This window comes from Mesoplodon bidens, assembly GCF_964165515.1.
Source record: "Mesoplodon bidens genome assembly, chromosome: 2".
NCBI classification, from domain to species: Eukaryota; Metazoa; Chordata; class Mammalia; order Artiodactyla; family Ziphiidae; genus Mesoplodon; species Mesoplodon bidens.
The window spans coordinates 175182184-175194921 of record NC_138177.1 but is presented as its reverse complement, the minus strand read 5'-3'; the positions used below and the strand labels follow the sequence as shown (position 1 = coordinate 175194921).

General features: G+C 53.6%; 1 protein-coding gene across 1 annotated transcript; it reads left to right on the top strand.

The window, feature by feature from the left end:
• Positions 1-4738: 4738 nt before the first annotated feature.
• CTRC (chymotrypsin C) lies at positions 4739-10909 on the top strand (the record flags this gene model as incomplete). The annotated part of the gene is made up of 8 exons (XM_081215781.1): positions 4739-4850; positions 6084-6175; positions 6274-6371; positions 7266-7391; positions 8253-8389; positions 9201-9346; positions 10222-10374; positions 10895-10909. Exons 1-8 carry the CDS (start codon positions 4811-4813, stop codon positions 10907-10909), a joined length of 807 nt encoding a protein of 268 aa, XP_081071907.1. The 5' UTR covers positions 4739-4810.
• Between the last annotated feature and the right edge of the window lie 1829 nt (positions 10910-12738).

The following is a 12738-nucleotide window of genomic DNA, read 5'->3' as shown; positions in this document are numbered from 1 at the left end:
TGGGGGTGCTGTGTTATTCCCAGATAAGAACAGAGAGACCCAGAAAGTCTCCCAGAGGCACCCAGGCAAGCGGGGCAGCTCCAGGCTGCTCGGTCCACAGCTCGTGCCCCTACCCATCTAGCCACCCTGCCTGGCAAGTTCGTTCAGAGGAGGACATGCACCAGGGGTGGCACCGAGGCCACGGGGCTTCTGGATCGAGGCACCCTAGAGCCCCCCAAGACTCTGTCGCACTCAGAGACACCCCAAGCCTCCCCCGCAGATGGGTGGTTGGGTGAAAGGCAAAGAGCCAGGTGATCCCTGTGTAGCTTTGGACAGATCAGGCTCCTGCTGGGTCTCAGTCACCCCATCTGTTCCATGAGAGGGTCTTAAAGTCTTCCCAACCCTTTGGTTTCCCGGTAGGGTGTCCCCCGTCTGTCAAGTGCAACCTGAGTTGGGGGGTGCAGGAGTTTGAGGTTAGGCTGGGCATCGCTGCCCCCGGGTGGACATGGGTGGTATGACAGCGGCCAGGATGCCCTCCACCTCTGGCTTCCTCACAGGCCCTGCTTGGAGAAGGCTGCGTCCTTGAAGTGTATTTCCTGAGAAAGGTCCCTCCCACATGCCACCTGTGGCCTGAGATGCCACCAGCATCAACACCGCATGTTGGGTTAAGCGTCGCCCTTCAATTGCCTTCCCAAGGGCAGAGCATCAGAGCCCCTGACATGCTAGCAAGAGGGTCTCAGAACGGAGGGACAGAGGATACTGACAGGCAAGGGCTCAAATTCAAGCCCCAGAGCCCCCGCCCAGCTGGCCCGGCGGTGGATGTGAGGGACACAGGCCAGCGGTCCCACGCCAGGCCCTCCATCATCATCAGATCCAGCTGAGAGGGGCCCCGGCCTCGGCCCGCACAAGACCTCCCACTCCCAGCCCGAGCAGAGAGCACAGGAGGAATAAGGAGGCCTGAAGTGATCCAGGGACCAGGAGTGCGAAGGGGAGGCAGCTCCTCAAACCCTGCCCAGGTCCCGTGCTCTCAGTGAGCCTTCCCCCCGCCAAGTCCCGGCCCCCATCACCAAACCCCGGACCCCTCACTCAGCCCCCAAACCCTCTCTCAACACCCAGTACTTTCATCTGACTTTGAGGAGAAACGCTGCCAGCCCCCAGGCCTGCCTCCTTAGTGGGTCCCACCCAAGATGTAACACTTGCCCCCCGAAAGTCCTGTCCCAGCAACTAAAAATTATGGGCCCCGGTCAGTGGCACCTGCCCTGCTTCTCGGGCTCTCACCAACAGCCTCCCTGCTTGACTCCCAACCTTGGCATTGCTTCTCCTGGCATTCCCTTTCCCTGAGCCCAGCCTCTGCCAAGTCACCCATGGTTATTTTTCCAGCACAGTCTGGCCCTGAATGGCTGGGGGGCATTAAGCGCCCAGAACCTGGGAGGCCCTGCTCCAGGCCCTGGAATACACATGCTTCAGCAGGATAAGAATGGGAGTGTCTGGCATCGTCACAGTCTCAAGTCCTCATGTTCGTTTTGGACATGGAAGCTGCAGAGAAGCCACCCTTTCCCACCTGCCCCCTATCAAGATCCTACCCAGAACTAACCTCTTCCTGTTTGGGGCTCCCGGCTCTTGGCCCAGAACACTCCAAGGAACACTTATCACCCTGCCAGGCAGGGAGGTCCAGCGGTGCTGAACAGGGTCTTATCCTCTCTGTGGCCCCAGCCCCAGCACAGCGCCTACGCAGCGGAGCTGCTCAGCGAGTCTGGGAAGAATGAAGGAATGGAGAGCTTCTGTGTACCTGGTAAGTCAGTGCCTCACAGTCTGGGCGGGCAAGAGTCACAGCTTTAAGTTAACCCAACACCAAGCCCCCTGCCCTCCACTCACAGCAATCCACTCCCCCAGGGCGCCCTCTTGAAGTTATTCCCAAATCCTCCCGGGCTGCTGCTTCAATCTTGGTGGCCAGAAAATCAGGTCAGCCAGCCGAGTGTCACCACCATAACTTTAGGCATTTTGAGCCCCTGGAGTGATGGCGTCCTCTGGCCGATGGCTCCCTGCACCAGGGCCAGGCCAGGAGGGGCTGGCACTAGCCGTGCGCACGCCCAGCAGCAGCTCCAACCTCTGCCCAGTTGCTCCCAGTGACGGCACGGTTTTCTCCCTGGCTGTCCCAGGGAACAGCTAAAGGCATCTCCAGGGTCCAGAGCAGGCACTCATGATGATCCAAAGGACATTCCCCAACGTCTCTCTCAGCCATTCAGCTGCACAGAACCTGACATGCGGAGGGGGCCACAGCCAGGGCCAAATCGTCCACCAGTACGGTGGGCCCAGTGCCTGGAGCCCACAATAACTTTAAGGCCCACAAAAATGTTTTAGTTTCTCTTAAAATTGGCAGGAAAAAAATGAATAGAATCCAAACTTGATTATACTAGTCTTTATACCCACACAGTCATAAAACATAAAGTTCTTAATATTTTTTGGTGGAGGAAGGGGCCCACAAAGGCAAAAGGGCCCAGTGACAGTCCAGATTCAAGCTTTCTCATGAGAACCAGATGACCAACAACAATAATAATAACAGCTAACATTTATATAGTGCTTGCCCTATGCCAGGCACTCCTCACAATAACCCTATGAGGCTGGTACCATTTTTTAATCTCCATTCTATAGATGAGGATGTGGAAGCACAGAGAGGTTGAGTCACTAGCTCAAGGTCACACAGCTAGGAAGTACAGGCTCTAGGTTTTCCGTCCTTTGGGAATATGGTCCAACACTAAGCAAAACACTCAACATCCCATCTTCAGCATCTGAAACAGACTAAGGTGACCTCAGTTTTCTCCAAGTACAATTGCTGATGCTGTCTTACATAAAGGACCTCAACTGGTAAATGTCTCAAAACAATGAAGTTCCCCTAAAGCTGATGCTGTCTGCACCTTCCAGAGCAGCCAGCAACCTCCCTCTCCAAAAAGGTCAGTTTCTCTGTGAACATTCCAAAAGAAAAAATATGAATGACTTTTTATCTGGTACCTCACTACCTATGTGCCTGTGCACTTGTGGCTATTTCTATATCGGGGTACATTTTGAACGTGTGGCTTGGGGCTCTGAGAGTGACTGTATTTATAACGGAATGTCTTCTATGTATGACACTGGTGTGTGTGTGTCTGTCTGTCTGCCTGTCCCTGTATGCTTGTGTATGCTTGTATATCCATGGGCTTGTACACGTGACTGAGATGGGCGCCTAGACCTTGCTGTGTGTGTAAATCAGCAAACTCCCATTCACAGAAGCCCAGCTAATCATTTTCCCAAGTTGTTCAAGAGAAACTGAGGCCACAGAAGTTGCCCAAGGTCCAGGGTCCAGCAAGTCACTGACGGCAACAAAAACCAGGAGTCTTGTCTCCTGCCCCCAGAACCCTGGCAACCCCCAATACCTCCCTAGCTCAGCCTGTATCTCTTTACAATGTCAGTCCCCAGCCCAGGGTGACCCTTTGCCGAGTTTGGTGACCAACAGCTCTAGGTCTGAGGTGTGGTGGGCAGTAGTCACTGACCAGCCTCTAGAAGGCAACAGAAAGTTCTCGCAGCCTGAGACCCCCCAGACACCCCAGTTCTGAGGCCTGAGGCCATCACCCCTACACACACTCCCTCACACTACCTCTCTGCTGTTGCTTTTTCAGTCAAAACTTTATTGATTTTTAATATGACCAAAGTAACACACACTTGTTTTTAATAAGGATTTAAGCTGTAAAAACATGTGAGTTAAGGGTCCTCCTCTACCCCCAGCTCACCACCATGACCGGCAGGGTGCGTAGCGTTCTGAATTTCTTTATTAGGAAATAAGTCCTAATGGGACCAGTGGGCCCAGCTCAGGAAACAACTTCCTAGGAGCTCGAGAATGAGTCAAAAGGGGACAAAGAGGAGAAGTCGGGCCTCAGGACAAGTGGGTTTAAACGAGATGCTCCGAGAGCCAGGCTGAGCCCAAACTGCTGGGGCTCTAGCTGGAACTTCTGGTCACACATCACAAATCCAGATCTGCCCTCAACCTTGACATCCAAGTCATGGAATTTTAGGACTGAAAGGAGCCTGAGAGTCCATCTGGTCCTACCTGCCCATTTTAGAGATGGGGAGACTGACGACCTTGCTGGGAGACAACTGAGCTGGCTCCACGTAGGAACTTAGCCCACCAAGTACCTCCCAGGATGTACCAGCACCTCAGCCTCCATTCAAAGCCTGGGGAGGAGGTGCTGGAGAGCAGGGGGCACCCCAAGACCAGACAGTATCAGTTGAATAAGGGAGAAAGGAAAGGACAGGAAGCAAACAAAGAGCTATAAAGACAGAGAAGGAAGCAGTGCATCACAGGAATTTGCGGCCCCAGACTGACGTTAGAAGCGCTGACTTCAAATCTTGGGTCTGTTGTTGCCCAGCTGTGTGACCCTGGCTCGCCCCTGACCCTCTGAGTCTCAGCTTCGTGAAGTTTAATGAGTGGACAAGACTGTCTACCGCATGTTGTTGGGAGAATTAAGTGACTGCAAGAGGTATTGAGCACGGCACCCGGCACAATAAATGACAACTAAAGACAATGAGTCAGGCCAAGCAGCGTGGCAGGGCCCCCAAAACCTGGAAACGTCAGATTTGCTCCGTCTCAGGATATTTGGGAAACCCATGCCTCCAGGCCAGCTCCATCTCCTGCGCAAATTAAACAGTAACCAGCCAAGGTCAGGGAAAGGGCCTTGACAGAACAGGTTCCTTCCTCCCAAGGGGTGGCTCAGCCTTGACGAGGTGGGCCCACCCTCCTCCTGCCTATAAGTGCGGGCCTGGTCACCTCGACGACCACTTGATCCTGAGCACTCACAACATGCTGGGCGTCACAGTCTTCACAGTGCTCCTGGCCTACGGTAAGCTGTGTCTTGGGGACCAGCTGCAGCCAGCGGGCTGTGAGCTTGGGCTGGCCTCCCGGGGACAAGGATGGGGTCAGGGACCCTCTGCTCTCCAGGGCTTCAGGAAAGGAGCTTTGGGGTCCCATGTGGGTTCAGCTACTACTGACCAGCTGTGTGGCAGATGAGCCACTTGCCTGCTTGGCAAGTCTGCTTCCATATCTGCAAAATGGGATTGATGATCCTCACCCCAGGGTGAGGACGAGCCATGAGGGATGGAAAGCACCAGGGACGCAGAAGATGCCTCATCCCGGGTTACCCCGGGGGCCATCAGGGCCTACCTTTCCCAGCATTGGCATTTCTCATTTGGGGATTCTTTGCTCCCCCCACCATGCTGGTGACCTCTCAGATTGGAAATCCAGGAACTTGGCTTGAATGTCACTCTCTCTTGGCAGGACCTGGACAAGCCACTTCCCCTCTCTAAAGCTCACTGGCTCTTCTGAAAAGTGAGAGCACTTGATTAAGAGTCCACCAGCAAATAACAACAGAAATAATAATTAATAATAATAAGAGCTGCTCCTGTGTACCCCATGTTTGCTATGTGTCAGGAACTGTGCTAAGCCTTTGACGTTCAGGAGCCAATTTGATCCTACAACAACCTTGAGAGGCAGGTCTGTTAATATCCCCATTTTACAGAAGAGGACACCGAGGCTCAGTGATGCTCAATATCTTGCTCAAGATCACACGGCTGGTTAGTGGTAGAGCCAGAATTTGAGTCTGGGTCTTTCTCACCGCACAGCACTTGCTCTTGACTGTTCCACACAGCTCCCCAGCTATGACAGTCTGGAATTCTGTAGATTCAGGGCTCACACACCCCCACTGTGCTGTGGCCTGAAGAGGGACAGCAGGGTAAGGATGAAGGACACAGGTGTACCTGGGCACTCACACACAAGCCAGCCACTTTGGGTTTCCTTCAATGATTAAACATTCACTCTATACCAGGTCTTTTGCCCAATTCTTTACCTGCATCATCTAATTTAGTTCTCAGGACAAACTTACCAGGTTAGTGCTAGTCTCCCCATTTCACAGAAAGGGAAGTTGAGGCCCAGCAAACTCGATGGCTTCCCCAAAGTCATGCAGGAAAAGTCAAACCCATGTCTGCCCAGCCCCCACATGTGTGCTCTTTCCACCTGCCCCTTCCCCAAAGCGATGCCAGCCCGGCTCACCTGTGCTCTTCCTCTCCTGTATCCCCAGCCTCCAGCTGCGGGGTCCCCATCTTCAAGCCCAACCTATCAGCCCGGGTGGTGGGCGGAGACAGTGCCGTTCCCCACAGCTGGCCCTGGCAGGTAAGCGCACTGCAGCAGGTGGGGAAGGCAAGGTGGAGGGGGTGGTGGGGAGCAGGTCCCTGGGGGCTGACACGTGGTCCTTCCCCATCCTCCTCCAGATCTCCCTCCAGTACCTCAAGGATGGCACGTGGAGGCACACCTGCGGTGGCACCTTGATCACCCCCAATCACGTCCTCACAGCTGCCCACTGCATCAGGTAAATGGGATGCTGCCCAGACACCCCGCCCTCGCCCGGGAACAGGAGCCTGATAAGCTGCTTTTCTTGAGCACACACTCCAGACACTGGGCTAAATAAGCTACTCACATCCAGTAACTCAGTTGTTAATTTATTCAGTCCACAAGTATTTACTGTGCGCCTACTATACGCCAGGGAACACAGCAGTGAGGACACAGTCTGTGCTCTCAGGGAGCTTATATTCTAGTGGAAGACAGAGTGACAGACCATTCAACAAGTAAATATATAACAAAGCAAGTGGCAATGAAGAAAAATAAAGCAGAAAGAGAATAAAAAGTATGAGGAGTTCTATTTTAAATGACGTGGCCGGGGGAAGATCTCTCTTGAAAGGGGATGTTTGAGCAAAGACCTGAAGGAAATAAGGGAAGACGTCATTGGTCTGGGGGTAAGGTGTTCCAGGTGGAGGGGACAGCTAATGCAAAGGCCCAGGGGAGGGTGCCCACTTGGTACGTTTGAGAAATAAAGTGGAAGCCGGTATGGCAGGGGCAGTTTGTGTGAGGGGAGAGGAAGAGGCGGTTAGAGAGGAATGCAGGAGAGAGAATGCAGGCCAGCAGCAGTGTGGACTAGCTCATCTTCACAGCAGCCCTGGCAGGTGAGTTCCAAGATTATCTCCACCTTACAGGTGAGAGAACTGAGGCCGAGCCTACCCACCTAGCAGTCAAAGTGGACTTGACTCCAAGACCAGGGTCCTTACCCCGTGCCCTGGGAAGGGTCAATGGGATGAACACTCCCTTCCCCCAAACAAGTCCCACAGTGGCCCCAAAGCTGGGTCACTAAAGACCCAACTTCCCCCTCTACCCCACCGGCCAGTGGGGACAGGAGGCCACCCTGACCCGGTCCCCTTGCTCTGTCCAGCAATACCCTGACTTACCGCGTGGCCCTGGGGAAGAACAACCTGGAGGGGGAGAATGAGGAAGGCTCCGTGTACATGGGCGTGGACACCATCTTTGTCCACGAGAAGTGGAACTCCTTCCTAATTCGGTGAGTGCCCAGCTGGCCATCTCACAGCCCCCTGGGAGCAGCTCAGAAGAAGGAAGCGTCCCTGAGATGCAGCCGGAGCCTGTCCCTGGACCCCATCCTTAGCCTAAACAGCCAACAGATGATGACTTTACGCAAAATGGCAAAATGCTAAGTGGAGATGGACACCCCTCCAATACCCATCACTGGCCAAGGGTCTCTGGAAAGTACACAGGGAATAAGGACCCTGAGGCTCCCACAGCATATTACCTGAAGTCTCTCAGCCAGAGAATGAGCCAGCACTCGCCTTTACTGATGCCTACTGCATGCTCGCATTGTAATAAGCAGCTGACATGCCATCTCTTATTTAATCCTCACAACAGCCCTAGACAAGGAACCGGGGATCAGAGAGGTTAAGGTCACACAGCCCAATTCATGGCAGAACTAGAAATCAAACCAGGCTCTCTCTAGGGTTGTCCATTTTCATTCTGGCAACACGAAAACATTAAAAATGGCATTCGCAAGTGTTTTTATCGTTATGATTTCCAATTTGCTTAGCTGAATTTCAGTTGATACATAACCTTGCAGTGGTTCAGAATGCTTCTGCTCTTGTCTCCCCTCTGTTAAGCCTTTCATGATGTGAAGACACAAGGTGGCGCGGTGGGGGGAAGAAGCTACACCTACAGGAGCGGGTGATGGGGTTAGAAGGCAGATCATTGGTCCTCCGGCATCTCTGTCTGCCAGTAGGAAGCTGGAGGTCCAGGCTGTTTATGGAGGACCCCTGCTCACCCTTGGCCCGACTCCCAACTCACAGCCTGGGCCTCTTAGCATTGGCTTGGGGGACCAGGCCCTCCTGCCATTCACCACCTCCACTTTGGATTCCAGCAATGACATTGCCCTTATCAAACTGGCGGAGCCCGCGGAACTGAGTGACACCATCCAGCAAGCCTGCCTGCCAGAGGAGGGTTCCTTGCTGCCTCAGGGCTACCCCTGCTACGTCACTGGCTGGGGCCGTCTCTGGAGTGAGTATAGCCCCTGGCCAAACACGAGTGTCTTATTGGAGGAAGCAGCTCCCATGATAAGCACACCACCCACATTTGCCCACCACTTTCCTTTTGCCTTAACATTTTCACATCTTTTTAAATTTTGTAATAATGGTTAATATTTATTAAGCATATACCATGTGGCAGACACTCTAACAGGTGCATATAAAGGGTGTTATAAGGATTAAATGGACTAGAATTTGTCAAGGGCTTAGAACGGGGCTAGGCACATACTAAGTGCCACGTAAGTGACTATTAAATAAATGAAACGAACCATTTTGGGGTGGGGAATTAGATCTTATGATCTTATGTTATACCACATGCCCAAGTAAATTCCAACTGAATTAAAAGGTTAAATGCAAATAAATGAAGCTACAGAATACTTAGATGAAAATGCAGATCCTCTAAAATTTGGAAAATTTGGGGGTGAGAAAGACCTTTCAATGTGTGACACCAAAGGCAGAGAACTACAGGGAAACCACTGGCAATTAAAACCCCAGAACCCAAATTAAAGATAACTCAGTGGTTATTTCTTAAGGGTTTTCTAGGGGTTGGTTCTGCCTTCCCTGCCCTTAGAGTGGTCTCTAACCCAAACAGTTCAGGACCATTGATTGGCTCAGAGTCTCGCCTCTCAATTAAGGGCCTGTGTGTGGGTCCCTCAAAGTCTATCCAGAACTCGCCCGGTCCTGTCCCAGCCCCATCCAGCCCTCTGTTCCCTGAAGGCCTGGGCCTGGGCTGGGGCTGAGGCTGCCTGGGCTGACCGCCCGGTCACCACCCGTTCTCTCTCCAGCCAACGGCCCCATCGCTGACGAGCTGCAGCAGGGCCTGCAGCGCATCGTGGATCACGCCACATGCTCCCAGAAAGACTGGTGGGGCACCAAGGTGAAGAACACCATGGTCTGCGCCGGGGGTGATGGCGTCATCTCAGCCTGCAACGTGAGTGTCGAGGCTCTGCCCCTTGTCCCTACCGCAGGTGGCCAGATGGAAGGGGGCAGTGAGGAGGGCAAAGGAGTGAGAAGTGGGGAGACGCCACACCCTCTCCCTGGGAGGAGACTGAGCCCCGGCTGGGCCTAAGAGGCTTAGGAGAAACTTGTCACTGTCCCCCTTCCCCTCCCCCACCAGTACTGTGGCCAGAGCGTGAAAGTTGAATGTGAGTCTGAGTCCGAGTCCCAGTGCCCCCACTTCATAGCTGTGTAACCTTGGGCAGGCTGTTTGATTTACCTGAACCTCAGTTTTCCCATGCATAAAATGGAGCGATAGTAAGTACAGGGCTGCTATGAGGACTGATTGAGTCTAACACAAGTAGAAGAGACTTCGGTGAAGTCCGGGCGCACGTTCCTTCATACCATCAGCTCCATCGGTCCAGGGAGACAGAAGACTCAGGGAGTCTGACACAGAAGGAAGAAACATCTAGGACAATCAGGGACTGTCCCGTTTTCAAACACACGAGCCTCTCCCCACTTCCATTTTCTTCACTTTCCCGGGTCTCCTACATGGCTCCCAGCATCCTCATCCCTCTGGGCAGCTCAGAGTCTTAGACATGGTGACCTGAACAGCTAGGGAAACCAAGGCACAGAGAGGGTTCTCAACAGCTCAAGATCACACAGCAAACCAAGACCTAGTCTGACACCCCAGGGCCCCCCAGAATAAGGCCAAGTTACCCACAAACCACATTTTCTCTACCTCCCTCACTATGGACACGCTGAGGCCAAAGCAGGGGCCACCAAGGCTGAGAGGCCAACCCATATGCCCCGCCCTGACCCTCACCTGCTTCCCGAGCTTCCCTCTGACACCCGCCCCATCTGGTGCAGGGGGACTCGGGCGGCCCACTAAACTGCCAGGCCAAGAACGGCTCTTGGGAGGTGCGGGGCATTGTCAGCTTCGGCTCCGGGCTGAGCTGCAACACCTTCAAGAAGCCCACGGTCTTCACCCGCGTGTCGGCCTACATCAACTGGATCGAGGAGGTGGGTGCGCCGCCCCGGCCCCCTCCTCACTACCCGCCCCTCACCCTCCCTCGCCCTTCCTTCACTCACTCCATTTACTCACTCACTCCTTCGAGAGGTTTTGATCGAGTGCTTATCGCCTGCAGCCTCGAGTCAGGGGCAGTGAAGGAGACGGCCATTCACTTCCCCACCCTTTCATCCATTGGCTTCAGCAAATACTTCTATCCCAAGCCCAGGCTCCCCACCAGTGCTCCCAGATATGAAACGTGGCCCCAGCACAGGAGAGGGGGCAGCATGGATGGCCGTCTATATTTTGAGGGTGGGGGCACAGAGCGTCACCCTGGGCTGGGGGCTTCCACCCTGGGAGCAGGAGGTATCCTGAGCTCACCTGCACAGTGGTCGGAACTGCCCAAGAGGGCCAGACCCCTCGGGCAGAGGCAAGCCTGGTTTGTCAAGGCCCAGGGCTGCCGGCCATGTTCCTACCCTCCCGGCAGAGCCTCACACCCCCCAGAGTCCCTCACTCTGTTCTCTGCTTCTCCAGAAATTACAGCTGTGATGCATCTCTGGGAGCCAAGGCCGCAAATCCCGGTGACCACAATAAACCTCCTTCCCCCTCAAGCGACCTGCGTTCTCGATTTGCGCGTCCCCTGCGGGTTCCCGGGCTCTCTAGGGGCTGCCCGTTTCCATACCAGGGGTGCAATGAGAGACCCCCCTCAGCCAGGCTGGTTAGGCCTTGGAGGGAGCTGCTGGGGATGCTGGTGGAGGGGGCACCCCCAGGAAGCCACCTGGTGCCTGAGGGAATATGAGTTAAGGACACACCCGACACCTGCCCCATCCCCGCACATCTCATAAGCCGTGAACCACCGGGCCCTGATCAGACTGCAGTGGCTTCCACACATAGTCACAGCAGGTCAGAGATGGGAAAGCTTGCACTGCACTAGAGAGGCAGGGAAGCTCAGGCCCAGAAAAGGAAAAAGCTGGGCCGGATCACAGGAGCTGACGGCCAGTGACACACAGGCAAGAGGATCAGGGCAGGGCCCTCTGGTCCTGAGGCCGACTGGAGGGCAAGGGGGTCCAGAAAAGAGAGGGACCCAGTGTCCAGTGGGGTACATCCAAGCGGGACCCCCGACCCCTGACCATAGGGTCTCTGGTCCAGGGCGCTCCAGTCCTCCTAGGAAAGCCATCAACTACGGCTGCCTCTGGTTGGTCCATGAATTGTCCAGTTTCCCCATCAGACTTTGGTTCCTGGAGATGAGGACCATGGCCTCCCACGATGTCCAGCTCATTCTCAAAAAAGACTTTATTTTCTCAACCAGCAATGGGGCCTACAAGGAGTCCAGCACCAGCTCAGCCATAGGAATCCGGGGATGGTCCAGACAAGATCCCTGCTCTGCAGGAGACAGACCCATAAACAGATCACTGAGTTCCCTGGTATAAGTGTGAAGGTAGGAATACAGTCCAGGAGCATGGCAAAGGGACACTTAAACCAGTGAGAGTTGGCAGGAAGAGTCCAGGACGGCTTCCTAGAGGTGGTGATGCCCAGTGTAATGTATTCTTTACCTTTGAATAGAAGGTACCAAAATACAGAAGATGCTGCTGGTTGCTTGACTCAAGCTTCATTCCCAGCCTCCTCCTTTTGTAGTTGTCTCTATACTGGAGGCTAAAAATGCTAAATTCTTGCTGTCCCCAGGTCCCTTGCAGTTATAATATCAAAGTAACAGCTAACACTTACTGAACACTTACTCTGTGCCAGGCACCGTTCTACAGGTTTTACATGTATTACCTCACTTAATCCCCAAAACAATCCTAAGACATAGGTTATTAACATGATCCCCATTTCACAAAAGAGAAAACTGAGGCTAGAGATGGTTAGTGACTTCCCAAGGTGATTTACCTGGGAGGTGATGGAGCTGGGATCCAGACTTTGTTAATCTGGCCCCAGAGCCCATGCTCTTGACCACCATGCTCTACTGCCCTGTGATGAATATGAATATGGATATGATGCCTGGAACTAAGGCAGCCTTCTTGTGGCGAAGAGAATTACAGAGACGTGAGCTCAGACATCATCGAGCTGCAGATCTGACGCCAGCAACCGTTCTCTGAATGTCTAGTTATGTAAAAAATAAATAAATCTGCATGTGTTTTAACCACTGTAGTCCAGTTTTCAGTTACTTGCAGCTCAGCACAGTCCTAACTGATACCCTGGGGGATAACATAAGGGGTCCCTTTCCTGACTGAGGGAAGGCCATAAGCAAAGTCATGGTAACTGCTTGGAAGAATCTCCAAGCAGAAAGTGTTGCTAGAGCTTAAGGCACAGGGCAGGGATTGGGTGACCAGTGGTCCTGGCACTGAGTAATTTTCTAGGGAGTGGTACTTTCAGTGTTG